Source organism: Carlito syrichta, unplaced genomic scaffold (genome assembly GCF_000164805.1).
Source record: "Carlito syrichta isolate Samal-C Ts95f unplaced genomic scaffold, Tarsius_syrichta-2.0.1 Scaffold314799, whole genome shotgun sequence".
NCBI classification, from domain to species: Eukaryota; Metazoa; Chordata; class Mammalia; order Primates; family Tarsiidae; genus Carlito; species Carlito syrichta.
The window spans coordinates 197,722-212,540 of NW_007258895.1; the positions used below are offsets into that span (position 1 = coordinate 197,722).

Below are 14,819 nucleotides of genomic sequence, written 5' to 3' on the forward strand. Positions count from 1 at the left end.
ACTCACCTCAGCCTCCCAAAGGCGTGGGATTACAGGCTGAGTCACCGAGCCCGGCTTGTGAGTCTTTTTTTAATAGGTCAAGATGAAGGTCAAATGAAGTCATGTATTATCTGAAAGTGCCTAATAAGATGTTAGATCTTCAATCTTTCTGTCACCTATGTTTTACATGGGTACCTAAATGTTTTCAGTCAATAAAGAAAGGAATCAGCCTGCTGTTCATTTGAGAAAGTAGGGAGCTTCCTACCCTGCCTTCCCCTTCCAAGCACTTAGTGAGAGTTGCTTCTACCCAGTTACTGAATTCTTTAGGAAAACAGAGAAACAAAGCTTGTTATTACTTTTAAAATATTATGCTGATGGTATGGTTGCTCCGCAGAGCAATCAGCAGTATCTGGCATCACATCAGGTGCTGGGAGGGATAGCAGTGTCCGATCCCGCAGATTGTGTGGAGGACCATGTGCAGGCCCATGCTCCTGCTCTGCGAGGAAACCTGGGTGAGTAGCATAGAGACTCTCCTGCTTTGACTCAATCACCAGGAAACCTCTGGGACCAAATCCCCACAAGCTCCCAAGGAATAATCCAGTGGTTACAACCCAAGAACACACCGTATCCCGACACTGCAGCACTCTCAGGGGACTTTTCCCCTAGCGCTTCTGTCGCGGCTTTCAGCTGCTCCTTCAACCTGCTGATGTCGCAATCGGCCTTTGCCTTCGCAATGCTGAGCTCCGTGTAGATGTCTTTGTACTTGTCACTAGCATACTTCTTGTCCTTGGCAGTGAAATGACAGAAGCAAATGGTAGTTACAGATAGGGAGGAAGGTCCCGCATTTCCCACCTATCTCCTGGGGGCTGATCATGATGAGACGACTGGCTGCAGGCAGGAGAGGAGGCTTGGTAACCTCTGTTTTCCAGAGGCAGAAACTGAACACAAAGGAAAACCACAGGGCCTAAGGACATGGACAAGGCTGTCTGAACATGGTACAAGAATTCCCAGGTCTGGTGAGCACAGACAGGCAATGCTCAAGGCTGGCTGGCCAGCCTGGTATGGCCTTCAGTGTCCAGGACCCGCCCTTGTGGGTTTCAGCCTGGAAAACCCTGTCTGGCTTGAATTTTCTAAGCGACTGGCCAGTCAGGCCTCATCTCACTTCACAAGATTCCTCTTTTTGTTTTTTTTGGTGCCTTTTAATCCCAGGACTTTTCTCTTGGGTTTCACCGTTCCCGCTGAAGCACACAAAAAATACATAAATGAAAAGGACAACTATTGTAAGCTGGCCTTTTAAGAGAACTCCATTTTGAAACTGCCTTCCTCATGACAGTGAAATCTGCTCTAGAACAGCCTGTGCTGAGTCCCAGGCTGTGAATTTGGGAGATGTATGTCACCTAGAGCCTGTCCCCAGACCAGCCCTCTCATAGTGTTACCCGCAATGCCGTCTGTAGCTCGTCCTTGAGGGAGCTAATTTCCTGTTTCAGGTACTGTATCTCCGACTCCTTGACCCGCAATAAGACCTAGAGAGAGAAAAATCAGAGATCAACATTGAAGAGGGGGAGGGACTGTGGCCATTCAGGATGCCCCCACCTCCCAAGGGCACTGCTCCACCCATGGTTCCCCTACCACTGGCAGCTAACTGCTCCTTTGCCACTGTGGGGTGACTTTTGGAGCTTCCTGTGCACTTCCACTCTTGCTGTCTCACGTCTTGTCCTTCCAACAACCCTGTCTCCCCTTGGGCTCCAGGGGTACAGAGATGAGTAAAGCAGGGTCTGGCTACCAACAGTACCTCCAACTCATAGGCATCCTTCCCTTGTGTGAGAGGTGACCCAGCAGCCTCTCCACCACCGTCCCCAGTTAGCAGCGTCCGTAACCGTGTGATCTCCGCAGCCAGGCGGTTGTTCAGCTCCTAGGGGACAGCAACACAGCAGAGATACTCCCAGAGCTGCCTGGGCTGGGTCATACACACAACCTGGGAAGGCCCTTTCTCACCATCATCGTGCAAAGACCAGGTGCCCAGGCATGGGCCTATGAGCAGCACTCATGCACATTGTTGGAGCTGAGATCCAGTGCACGAGAATGTCGCTACCTGTGGCTTGCAGCCCTCTCAGAGCTGTTGATATGGGTTCTTTAAGCACTTGGAGAACTGTGTACATGGCATGTGATCAATAACCCTAATTACCTTCTGTCACAATAACTAGCATCAGTTTATTTCCTGGTTTGTCCCCTGTGAGCTCTTACAGAATGACACCACTCTCTGGGCCTGCTTTCCAGCTGACAGTGGTCATTGTCAAGCCACAACAGTGACTGAGTGGCCCCAGTCCTGTCTGATCAGCCTCATCATCATACACGGTGCTGTGCAGTGGGCTGTGGTCATGGGGAGGCCCTGGGCGAGGGCGAGGCTGTGTGCCCAGTACCAAGGGGAGTTCTCGCAGGGTGCGGTTGTACAGTGGGTTGTTTAAATTGATGCTCACAGAAAAGCTAATGTTGAACTTAACCTGATTCAAACCTTTCAGTTAGCCAGGATTTAAATGTACCTCAATTTTCTGAGGAACAGGTAAATTCTAAAACATTCTGACAAATTAAATGTGAGGAGGGTACATGACTCTGAGCAGTTTCAGCTCAGTCTCACCCTAGCGGCTGGGAGATCCTGATGGTCCTCCCAGGCTCTGCCCAGCAACAACAAACCAGAGATACAGAGACAACATTAAGATATCTCAGAGTCTCAGAAAGGGCCAAAGCAAGAGTGATTCCACACGTAGATGTTGATTGTGTGGCACTACAGCCTTGCTCCAGCTACCTGCAGTAAGTATCTGTCAACAAAGAGAGATATCAGATGGCCATATGCTGGTTGGCAAGAAGCCTCAGGGTCAGGCAGCCACTGCATGGCTCGGCGACCCTCGGGACCACCTACAGGATGAGGCCTGGCCCCAGCTCTAGCGTGGGCTCTTGAGCCATGGGCTCACCTGGTTGTGGGCGTTGAGCTCCTGGTTCTCGCGCTGGCACTGCCGCAGGGCCTGCCGCTCAGCCTCCAGCGCCTGGGCCAGGTGGGCATTTTCCAGACACTTCTGCGAGTACTGCTCTGAGAGGACCTCCAGCTCCCGCTGCACTGACTGCAGCTCCTCCCTGGGGAGAGGACAGCGCTCACTCCTCTGCCTGCTTCAGGGACCCAGGCCTCTAGAGGCCTCGTGACCCTTCTGGACACCAGAGTGAGCTGAACACAGAGGCCAGGTCTGCACAGTCTGTTGTCCCAATCAGCTTGTGCCATTTAGAGTTAAGAGACTCCTTACAGAGATAGGTCACACATCTCTCCTGGTCCTCTTTCACACAACCCAGTAGTCCTACAGTCAGCACTTCTCTGAGGATACCAGTCAGGGCAGAATCCAGTCCTCATGGCCATACAGACATCTCATTTCTGGGACTGACTTGGGATTTGTTTTCAGTAAACCAACTTTTGAGGCCATCTGTGTCTGACAGCCAGAATCAGGTTCTATGCAAGATGTAGAAAACCAGCCTTCGTGAGGCTGCTCTGGTCACCCTGGATCCAGAAGGGCCATTTCTCCCACAGGAGGAACTAGGGACAAGGGGCTTCCTAATGAGCTGCCCAGGTTCCAGCCCTGGCCACCTCGCCCCAGATGAGGTGAGCATGACCCTCTACAAGATGCTTCCCAAGCTGCTGTGACCTTAGCGCCTGACTGCACTGCCCACTCCTAAGGTAAGGACCCTGGCTTCTGTGACACTACAAATACTCCAGATAAGTACCACATAGCTGTAACAGTGGCCAGTCTCCCAGTCATATCAATTCTATGGAAAAATCAACAGCAACTGTTCTGGTATCAGCTCTTCATACTCCTGCCTATGCAGAGGGAATCAGTGCATGTGTGGTTTTAAACCACAGCGATTGTGGTGGCTTCTGCCACAAACAGCCACAGAGTGTGGGGCACCAAGTCTCAGTTGCCTGGCTACTGGTAGGCTAGTGACGCAGTAGCTGCTGCATCTTGTTCTTTGCATTTCAGGGATCAATTCTTTTCTTTTCTTTTTTTTTGAGTTGGAGTCTCACTCTGTCGCCCAGACTGGAGTGCAGTGGCCGCTCCCGGCCACCATAGCCTCGACCTGCTGGGCTCCGGCGATCCTTCCGCCTCAGCCTTCCAAGTAGCTGGAACTACAGGCGTGTGCTACCACGCCCGGCTAATTTTTGATTTATTGTAGAGATGAGGTCTCGCCAAGTTGCCCAGGCGGGTCTCGAACCCGCGGGCTCAGGCAATCCACTCACCTCAGCCTCCCAAAGGCGCGGGATTACAGGCTGAGCCACCGAGCCTGGCTAGGGATCAATTCTTATTTGAATATAGGAGGCTTCACTTGGGCCACTTCCTGTCACTGGACTGAAGGGTGTCTGTGCTGCCCTCAGCACCCATGTACCCCTGGGACCCAACTCTCAGAGGTCTTTGCAAAGACACAGAAGGGCACCAGCTTGCTGCCTGGCTGCTCCCCCTCCCCTGTCAGCTGCTCTCTCCAGGGGTCCCTCCAACAGGCAGGATGTGGCAGGGCCAGGCCCACTCACAGATATTGCCGCCTCAGGGCCTCGATGTCTGAGTTGATGCTGCTGATCTGGGATCGCTGGCTCTTCTCCAGTTCCCGCTCCATCTCCTCCCGGTGAGCATTCTTCATGGCTTCAATGGCTGCAGGCAAGGACACATCCTCAGCACCAAGGGGTCATGCCTTCCCTCTCCATGATTAGGGACAAGTTCCATGGAACAAGGTGACATTTGCCTGCTATTAACACTTAATCAATCAGTAGTTGGATTTTCTTTGACAGGCTAGCCCTTCACAAACCAATTCTCTGAGGTGGATGCATGCTGGAAGAATTCCCAATGAACTACCCTTATTCCCTAGAAGGGATGCAGAGGAGTGTGTGTGTGTGTGTGTGTGTGTGTGTGTGTGTGTATTAGAAGAAAACCAAACTGATTAAATAAATGTCAATGTTAAATTTAAACATGAGTTTAAAACAAGCTTTTGGGCTGGTGTATTTTCTTCCTTGGCACTAAAATAACATACCACTGTAAAGTAACAATTAATGACGAATTAATGACACAGAGGAAAGACAACATAAAACAGAAGGCAGTGCTTGCTCAGGACCCTCATGCTCTGATGTTACTGGGTACTCTGGCCAGAGGCGGTCTCATGCTGACAGGTGTCTGTCAAGAGGAAAAGCCACCCATCAGTCTGATGAGGCTGGGACAGGCCCTCAAGTGTAGCCAATCACATTGATGGTCAGTGCGTTGGAGTGCTGGCTCTTGACAGGGAAGTGCTCAAAGGCTCCTAAAACTAGCTGCTGCCTCAGAGCAAATAGAACCCTCTTCAACGATGCTTAAATCTCAGACAAAAGGAAATTCAAAGTTGCCTGAGTTGTTCATTTAGTTCAAGAAAAGTCAACCATCTGACTTGCCCTTGGGGTCATCCCAGCCTTCACCTGAGATGGTAGCCGCTGTCTCCTCAGCCAGGAGGCGGTCTTTCTCCTCCCGTAGTTTCTCCAGCTCCCGCTGATGCTGCCTCTGCAAATCTTCAATCTTCTTCTGATGTGTTTCCTCCATTGCTGCAAACCCTCGCTCGCATGTGGCCTGCAAAACACAAAAGGAACTTTGTTGATGTCTTTCTTTACCCTTCAAGTTGGGTGCCCTGTTTAATAAGTGAGCCAGCAACCCTGCCCCATCCAGGCTCCACTGTGGCTCGACACTCACTGAACATGCCTGGGCAGCCTGAGGGTGAGCAGGCTCCCTGGGCTGTCTGGAAATTCTCATGAATGCTGATACTAATCTGAGCATCTAGAAAAGGGTGTTCACGTATGTAAATTCTATATCTTATTTATGTGACTGGTCTGAGCCCTATTTACTTGCAGGGAGGAGTTGGTAGGATAGGTGCAGAGAGGCTGCCTTGAAATTTAAGCCAGCCAATCCTGTACCTTCCTGTGTCGCTGCCATGTAGGATCCACATGAAGGAGAACAGAGCACATGTGCGGAGGTTGGTTGTGTCTGGGGTAGAACGACACAGTGAGAGGCTCTGGATGCCCATCCAATAATGATGAGGGATCTTTCCACTAGATGGAACCAAGCCAGCCCATGAATGGTGGGTAGCCCAGCAGGCTCCGGGCTAGGGACTCTCTCATTCAGTGGTGGACTGGAAGTACACAGAGCCCACTTCTGGAGATAAGGGGTCTGGCCCTGCTCTAGCCAGCTGGCAACCTTAAACTGGTCATTTAACCACTCAGGTGTCATCTGAGGGAATAAGATCTCATCCATTCTAGCCTGAGTCTTTCTTCCTGTTTGTTTCAAAGGAGAGTAAAGATGGGCACCAATTAATTAGTGCCTCTGCTAACTATAAGAAGACATAGAAGGCCTGCTTTCCAGCTCATCTGTGCCTTGTTACACCCTGGAAGGACACAGGAATGCTGCAGGAAGAGAGCAAGCCACCCCACATGCACCTGGGAAGCCAGGCCTGGTTACCAGAGTTGTGCTCACCAACCCAGGAGGGTTGGGGTGTGCGGGTATTTTGCGTATGGGAACACACTTTCTAAATTCCCTACAAGATCCACTAGAGGATACGGATCAGGCCTTTCATCGAGTTTTAGAAACTGGAAGAATATGGCCATGTCACATTCCAAATACAAGTATGGGGCGATGCCCCACTCCAGACTCCCAACTTTATACCACTTGGCCAGTCTTCTTGCTCATGGATTCAAGAAGGGATGCCAAGAAATCCACTCACCATGCTCAGTTAGCCGAGGGCCCTTTCAGAGAGCCTCAGGCAGTACTGCCAAACTCCTGGTCAGTCTGGACTTGACTGCAACATATTTGCAGCACTGGGCAAATGTCTCAACTACTGTCCCACTACTGGGCATCCCCTCTCAGTGACTTCATCTGGAAGCGCCTGTCTCCCTCACCCCTCAGGATGGCTACAGGAACTCCAGAGCTGGCTCCTGGCCCTCGGACCCTGATGTTGAGCTCCTTGTTCTCCCTCCCGCTCTGATTCATATGTAGCTCTAAGTAACATACTTAACTAGCAGGTCTTTCGAGTCCCTTCCCCCCACCCCTCCGGCCTATTTTCTAGCCAAAAATCTTATTTTGATTTGAGTGTTTTGGAACATATAAAAATAAGGAATAAAAATCTAACAGAAGCACTAATGTATCTTTAAAGACCCAGCTGCTTCTTTGGAGAGAGTTTATTTAAAAAAAAAATTGATCTGCTAACAAATTTTAAAGTCAGTTATTCCTGGGACCATGACTGATTCTATACAGAGTCAGGGTGTGATATGGGCAGACCTCAGCCTGTGTGTGTCAGAGAAGGGGCTCTCTGGCCAAAACTTAGTCAGGTTAGTCACAGCCACCAGCTAGGCTCTCGCAAGGTGCCATCTGGCTACAAATTCTGCATGTCTGAAGGGGTGAGTGAGAACACCACACCCAGGCTGGAAGCTCCCAGGCACAAAAGGGGACGCTATGCAATGGTGGCTAAGGGAGCGAACAGAGTCCAAGCCCCTGGAGCCCCATCGTGATATGTACTCAAGGGGCCTCCCCCTGGCAACACCGGACCCAGCACAACCTCTGTCGAATTTTCAACATGAGGCAGTCCTCTTCTTTCAGATTCCTTGTCACCTGTTGCTATGACATCACAGCACTGGACATTGTCTATACCTGGCTAACCTCCAACAGGCTCACCATGGAGGGGGCGCTTGTGGATGCAAACAGGAAGTAGGTCACTGCTGCAGGGGATGCAGTCAGGCCCTGCCCCCACAGACCATACTGGGCGTTTGGAAAGCTGCTGGGTGTTCTGCAGGAAAGAGCACTCGGAAGGATGTTTGGGAAAGGCTTGTGCAGTTTACTTTTCCAAGTATACCTGGCCCCATCTGGATGCTGTGCTCAGTCATCTGGCCATAGCATCATCATTTAGACACTTTTGTAAAACAGCTGTTAAAACTGAGAATTCATAAGTTTCTAAAAAGTTTTGATTGACTGGGGAAAGAATGGTGGTAAAGGCTGAGATGACCACACCTGCTTGCCTGGGCAGGGGCTGCTTTGTCACACAGAGGTCATGCAATGAGCTGCTAACTCACAGCATGGCTTCATTTTTCATTCAGAGCTAGAGGAGTAAGGTGGTGGGAAACAAACCCATGGGTGTCCTGCTGGACAGTGGCTCATGACTGGTCCAGGATACAGTGTGTGAATCCAGCTCTGCCGTGTGAGTGGGGGAGGCACCATCTGATCACAGTTTGCGAGGGGCCTGGACATTTACTGGGGCAGCTTCCGGGGGGAAGAATGTAAGGGAACAGGTATCAGGGCAAACTTCTGCATCTAAGGAATGGCAAGATGTTCACAAAGACGCCCGGCAGCCACACATGTGGTGTGGCCTGTAACTACAAAGTGGGGACCAGACAGCCTAGGTGTCCATTGACCCCAACCCCTGAGGGCACTGGCATGTCACCTTTGTGTGCCAGGGCCTCACAGGATGGGGGTGTGGGACCAGTTCCCAGGGAAAGCCTACTTTTTTTTTTTGTTTTTGAGTTGGAGTCTCACTCTGTTGCCCGGCTGGAGTACAGTGGCACGCTCACGGCCACCAAAGCCTCTACCTGCTGGGCTCAGGTGAACCTTTCACCTCAGCCTTCCAAGGAGCTGGAACTACAGGCATGTGCCATCATGCCTGGCTAATTTTTTTGACTTATTGTAGAGAAGAGGTTTCCCATGGGCTCAGGCAATCCTCTCACCTCTGCCTCCCAAAGTGCTGGGATTATAGGCATTAGTCACCACGCCCAGCCAGAAGCCTACTTTTCAAAGCTCCTGAGAAGGGAACAAGAGCGGTTAGAGGCCATGCTTAGTAGGAAGACACTTCTCACCACAGCGCCCATCAAACGCCTTTGGGAGAGGGGCGTTTGACACTGTCTTGCAAATATTCCTAACTGTTGGGAAAACCCAGCACCACTCTGTTAGGGCAGTCAGGAGGAGGCTGCCCTCCAAGGTGGCTTTGGGCCCCAGGGTCTGTGCTAGACTAGACGGGGCTCTGTGGGGGGTAGGAAGAAGGCAAGGCTGGGGGCAGGGAGCAGGGACTGCTCTGGGGAAACATAGAGAGGCCACCTTAAGCAGGTGGAGAGGCAATGGGAAGATTACACTCTCCTCTCGCACCAGGGATCCTGATGCCTTCCTGCTAGCTCTCCTTCTAGGTGGTGATGCTGAACAGAAGGCCAAGCTGTGGCTCAGGTCCTGCTCGGAGACCACACCATGGCCAGCGAACAGAGAGACAGCAGCATGTCCCTTGATTCTGCCTGCACAGCTGAGAGCCAAGAAGCATCTCTAGTTCCACCCTAAGAGCCAGACGCCCCAACACCTGCTCCCATCTCAAGGAGAATCTGCTTTGCAAATAGAATGGTGAGGTAAGACCTTGAGGTTCTCAAAGTCCCTCTGATACTTCTCCCGAAGTGTCGCCGCGTCGCCTTCTAGGTCCTTGTGGCCCAGCTCCTCCCGCATGATATTCATCTGGGCCTCCAGCTCCTGGATACGCTCCCTCAGCCCTGTCATGGAGTCGGCCTCCCCCTCAGCTGCCTGCCAGCGGGGTGCAGGGGCCAGCAGAGCCTTGGGGTGCTGCTCTTGGTAGAGGCGCAGGGTCTCCTGCAGGCACTGCAGGTTCTGCGTGTAGTGCTCCTGCAAGGTCCTAAGCTCCTCCTCGTGGATCGTCTGTAGCTCCTTGATCTTCAGCTGGAACCTGTCCTCTAGGGTCTGCATCTGCTCGCCGTGGTGCCTCTCCATGTCCTGCCTGTCTCTAACAGAGGCATCCAGCTGGCTCAGGACGCGGCTACGCTCGGCCTGCAGTGTGTTCTCGGTCCTGTTCAGCTGCTCCACCACGCACCTGATCTCCTCCTCATACCTTCCCTGCAGGGCAAACATGCTTGCACTGTGCTTGCTTTCTGCCTCTTCCAGACGTTGCTGCTGATGGTCTAGCTGGGCGGCCTTGGCCTTGAGTGCGGCGTTCTCCCTTTCAATGATGGCAATCACATCCAGGTACTCGCTCTTCTGCTTGCGGAGAAGCTCTTCATACTCCTCCCTCAGGGCCCTGGCAGCCTGTGCCTGCTCTGGGCAGGAGGGCCCCCTGGTCTGCCAGGACTCCTTGCAGAGCTGGAGCTCCTTCTCATAATCCAGCCGGATTCTGCAGGCCGCATAACACACCTGGGCCTGAATAATTGCATCTTGAACCAATAATGAAGAATACTGACCGAGGCCTCCCAAACAATTGTTATACGAGAGACTCTGAGACGCCTGGAGAAGCTTCCGACAATCTCCCAGTGACTCCACAGGCGGTAGAGATGGTAAAGCCACAGATATCTCCTCTAAGAGACTGGCCTTCTCCTTTAGCTGCTGGGCGAGCTCTTCCTGAATAGCAACAAGGGCCCTGGAGCTCTGGTTGGACAAAGGAAAGGGTTCCTGGGAACCATCTGAATCTTGGCTCAGGACTTCTCCTAAGGGGCTCAGGTCCCAGGACAGCTGCACACCATCTTCCCTACCCGCTGGAAGCCTGAGGGCTTCTGAAACCTGTTGCATCACTCTCTCAAAGTCAGGGGTTTGGTAGGCTCCCAGGATTTCTCTCAGTAGGCACTTGTGCTGCCGCAGGGCCATCTGGGTCCCCCGTAGGGTCTCCCGGACGCTCTGTAACCTACGGTGGAACGACTCCCTCACCGACTGTGTGGCAAAGCTGAGCTCTGCCCTGACCCATGTGGCGTCGGCCAGGCCTTGTGGGATGCTCGGCTGCCCGCCTCCTGATGTACCAACTGCCTCTCCTCCCAGTGTCCCCAAGTGCTTCCTCAGGGACTCGACCTGGCTCCAGAACTCACCATCCACCAGCACCTTCCTGGCCCAGGCATCTGCGGGGGACCCAGCAGACTCCAGCGGCAGCTTTCCTGACTGTGAAATCTCATGGAGAACACGGGAGATATCTGATGTTGTGTCCTTTAAAGAGTCTGCTATTTGGCTGATCAGTGAGGCCTCCAGAGCTATTTGATCAGAAAGGAGCTTCACTTGCTCCTGTTCGGTCAGCTCGGGCTGGGGGCGCTGCTGAGAGGTTGGCTTCCCGTCCTCCACGATGCTGCTCTCCTCCAGGTGAGCATGGGCCCCACTGCTGGCAGGGGCTGGCCAGTGCTGCAGGGCCTGGATGGCGCTGATGAGTGTGCTCTCAACGCTGGCTAGGGAGGCCACACGGGTGTCTTGCTCCTCCTCCTGGCTGGCCCTCGGCAGTGACCTCAGCTGTTCTCGGCAGCTTTCCAAGCATGCCAGGGCCTGACTGTTCTTTACCTGGAAGTCTCCGAGCTCCCCCACGTGTCCTTCAACCTTTCTGGCCCTCTCCTGCCTCTCCTGCTCTAGCTGGGAGGCCAGCGCACCGACCTGGAGCAGGCTGGCATGGAGCTGCTCACGCAGCTGGGCCTCAGTGCCTGCCCACTGGTGGTGCAGAGCAAGCAGCGCCTCCCGGCTCTGGCCCTGCTGGCTCTCCAGCCTCACAGTCACGTCTTTGAGCTTCTCCTCTGTGACATAGAGCTTGGTCTCTAAGGAGTGGATGATGGAGAGATATGTCTCGGAGTCGCCAGCTGCAGGCAACGTGCTGGGCATGGGCTCCGAGGACATGCTTTCCTCAGAGGGTGACCGGTCCTGGCTAGTGTCAGAAGATGTGCTGCTGGTCCAGGTCTTCTCGGACCCTTCAGGGTGGACGTATCTTTGGCACTGGATAGTGGAGAACCGGATCCTTTGCCTTTTCACACCGGGTATCCCTTGGTCAAGTCTGGCTGTACTCTGCAAATGGCCCTCCCTGTCAGGCACTGCAACTGACTTCAGGTGCACCATGCCCTCTTCTCTACTGGGACTGTCGTTGCCACGTTCCTCCCCCAAGACAACCCCTGGGTCTTCATCCTCAAGCCTTGTGTGTGGGAAGCCCAGGGGTACTCCAGTGGCTTGGAGCTGCTGGCCCAAGAGTAAAGTGCCATCCTCTTCCGTTTCTTCCAGGGCTCTCTGTGGCTCTTCTGTATCCTTTGGAGACTCACTTACAAATTTCCTTAAAATCTCTTCCTTTGCCTGGAGTTTAATTTCTGTTTCCTCTAAGCTGCTCCCCAAGGCAACCATCTTAACCAATGCCTCATTGAGGTCCTGATCTTTCTTTTCCAGAACCTTTTCGTGTACTTCCTTGATGTGCTCCAGCTCTTCTTCCTTCTCTTTCAACAGTGTGTGCATGCTCTGGAGCTGGCTGGAGACCCTCTGGTAGGAGTGCTCCAGGTTCTGGTAGTCGGCCTCTTTTCCCCTCAGCTTCTCTTGCAGCTCAGCCACATTCCCATCAGATGCAGCCACGCGCTCCGTCAACTCCTGGAACCGCTGCCTAAGGAGGTCGCGCTCTTCACAGAGGCTCTGCACATGCTCGGCGAGCCTGCGCACACTGGCCTCCCGTGCTTCCAGCTGCTCCTCTAGCTGATGCACTTGCTCACTGCCCTCGAATGTGGCACTCAGTTTCTCCTTCTGCAGGGCCTCCACCTGCTGTGCGTGGCCCTGCAGCTGGTCCTCGTAGGCACTGGCCTTGTCCTCCACCTCCTTCAGGTTATGCAGCAGTGCCTGCTTCTCCTTCTCGCAGCTCTCCAGCAGCAACTCGTAGTTCCTCTGCAGTTTCTCCTCCATCAGCCGCTGGGCCTGCTCGCTGGCACCCAGCTGCTGGCTAAGGTCAGCGATGCGCTCCTGCAACCTCTGCACCTCCTTCTGCCGGTCCCGCTGAAGTGCCTGCTGCATCTCCAGGTCACGCAGCTCCTGTGTCTTCTCCAGCAGCAGGGCCTCAGCGCTCTTGAGCTTCTGCTCACTGGCCCTCAGCTGGCCGCTCAGCGCTGCCTCACTGTGCTGCCGCTCCTCCAGCTGCTCGCGGACCCGGCCTTGCTCCCGCTTCAGGTCTGCCTTGAGCTTGGCCAGTGCCTGCTCCTTGATGGCCAGCTCGGCGGCCGCGTTGCTGAGCCGGGCCTGGAGGCTCCGGATCTCGGCCTCATGGTGCCGGATCGCGTCCTTGGCCTCCCCATAGCTATGCTTCAAGGTCTGAATCTGGTGCGTGATCAGCTCCTGGCGCTGGCACTGGGCTTCAAGCTCATTTTGGAGGTCTTGGTTGACTCTATGGAGCCTCTGCCAGGCGCCCGATGGGGAGGTGGCCACTTCAGTCTTAAAAAAACCGATTAAATATTGGTTAGTAACACTCGGGCCTCTCAGTTCTGAGTGTCACACCTCTGGCCAGGAACAACCACAGAAAAGCTCCTTGGTGGGCTTGGTTATCCTTTGCACAACTTTTTTCCCATTTAAAAAAAGCCAACAAATCATCTTAATTTGGGGGGTTTTTTGTTTTTGTTTTTTTTGGGGGGGGTAAGTAGCTGCTTCCAGGTAACAGAAAACAAGGACAATAACATCAAAAAACAGCTTTAACCAAATAGCTTCTAGGAGAAATAAACCAAACAAAAGTGAATAATGGAACACACTGAGAAGCAAAACGAAGACCAAAGGACAGAAAGCAGCTGGGAAAAGGGACAGGAGGGAGAAGCAGAGTACCTGCAGCTGCCTGTTTGTGTTGCAAAATAAAAAGTACACAGTTCTTGACAACAAATCCTAAAAAAGCGCAGGACGTAAATAAGTAGATGAATGATGTCACTTCCTTCTAAGAGAGGAAGAGAAGGAAGGAAGGTAACGCTTGTGAGATGCCAGCAAGGTGACATTTGGAACATTTTCCTTTGGAAAGTGTAGTCAGTCCTCTACAGTAACAGGAGGAACTACTCTCTACCTGTAAGAAGACAAAACGAGGATGGGGTTGGTGGGGGGAGGGACACGGAAACCATGGAGTAAAATACAATAATCAACAAAACAAAACCTTTGTGGAGGTTCAACATAAGAAAGTGAAGCATGCAAGAAACAAAACACAAATTAAACAAAACTCCCCAAACAGAAAGGCATGCAGAATAGACAGAACTAATGTAGTGCAGGGAGAAACAACATGAACAGGAGTGAGACGAGCTCAGCTAAGAATTTGGCCTGCCTCTGGCTCTCTCTCGGTCTCTGGCCAGGGAAGCCACAGATGTGACACTCAGTTATGTTAAATTCAAGTTAAACTCCACGCTTGACATCCAAACATGCAAGCTCCTCCCAGCAGTTAGTGCAGCACCCACCCCAGCAGCTGACTTCTGACCCTTAGCCCCAAGACCCCTTTGCTCATTCTGATTTGTGATTATAAGCATTTCCGAAGCTCAAAAGGGTGGCAAAAAGTCACAAGTTATTAGAGTTGGTGGGAAGGTCTTAAAGACCAGCTCTGACCAGTGCTGAGTGACAGGGTCTTCAGTGTAGGCTCATGCAATTGTCCAAGTTAGACACAGAGGCAGGTTCCCAGGTTAGCAATGCGCAAAGTCCACTGCTAGTACAAGCTGAGTATTCCTTATCCAAAATGCTTTGGGTCAGAAGTATTTCGGATTTTAAAATATTTGCATTATAATTACCAGTTGAGCAACCCAATTCCAAAAATATGAAATATGAAATGCTCCAATGAGCATTTCCTTTGAGCATGTCAGTGTTCAAAGCTTTAGATTTTGGACAGTTTGGATTTTTGAATTTGGGATTTTCAGCCTATATCTTTACCACCTGATTTGAATCAATTCTTACAGGATAGGGCCTAACCAAGGTTTAAAAAAGATGCTCTGCAAACCTGGAGGGCCTGCACAAGTGACTCAGGGGGAGGTCCACCATCACCAGCTCCTGGTGCCTGAGAATCTGAACTGGGCATGGCAATGACTACGGTGGAAGGTGCTGGGG

The 14,819-nt window shown here is 52.3% G+C and overlaps 1 protein-coding gene across 3 annotated transcripts in view; it reads right to left on the reverse strand.

The window, feature by feature from the left end:
- MPRIP (myosin phosphatase Rho interacting protein) overlaps positions 1-14,819 on the reverse strand; it is a 145,010-nt gene that overhangs the window by 8,148 nt on the left and 122,043 nt on the right. For 2 of the 3 annotated variants that reach the window (XM_008071986.2, XM_008071987.1), the window contains exons 16-21: positions 5,453-5,600; positions 4,544-4,661; positions 2,949-3,108; positions 1,772-1,891; positions 1,416-1,502; positions 603-765 (exon numbers count right to left, since the gene is read on the reverse strand). In XM_008071986.2, coding sequence (XP_008070177.1) covers positions 603-765; positions 1,416-1,502; positions 1,772-1,891; positions 2,949-3,108; positions 4,544-4,661; positions 5,453-5,600 — 796 coding nt within the window. Of the gene's footprint in view, positions 1-602; positions 766-1,415; positions 1,503-1,771; positions 1,892-2,948; positions 3,109-4,543; positions 4,662-5,452; positions 5,601-9,404; positions 14,493-14,819 lie in introns of those variants that run through there. The other variant, XM_021705888.1, reaches the window with a different exon arrangement.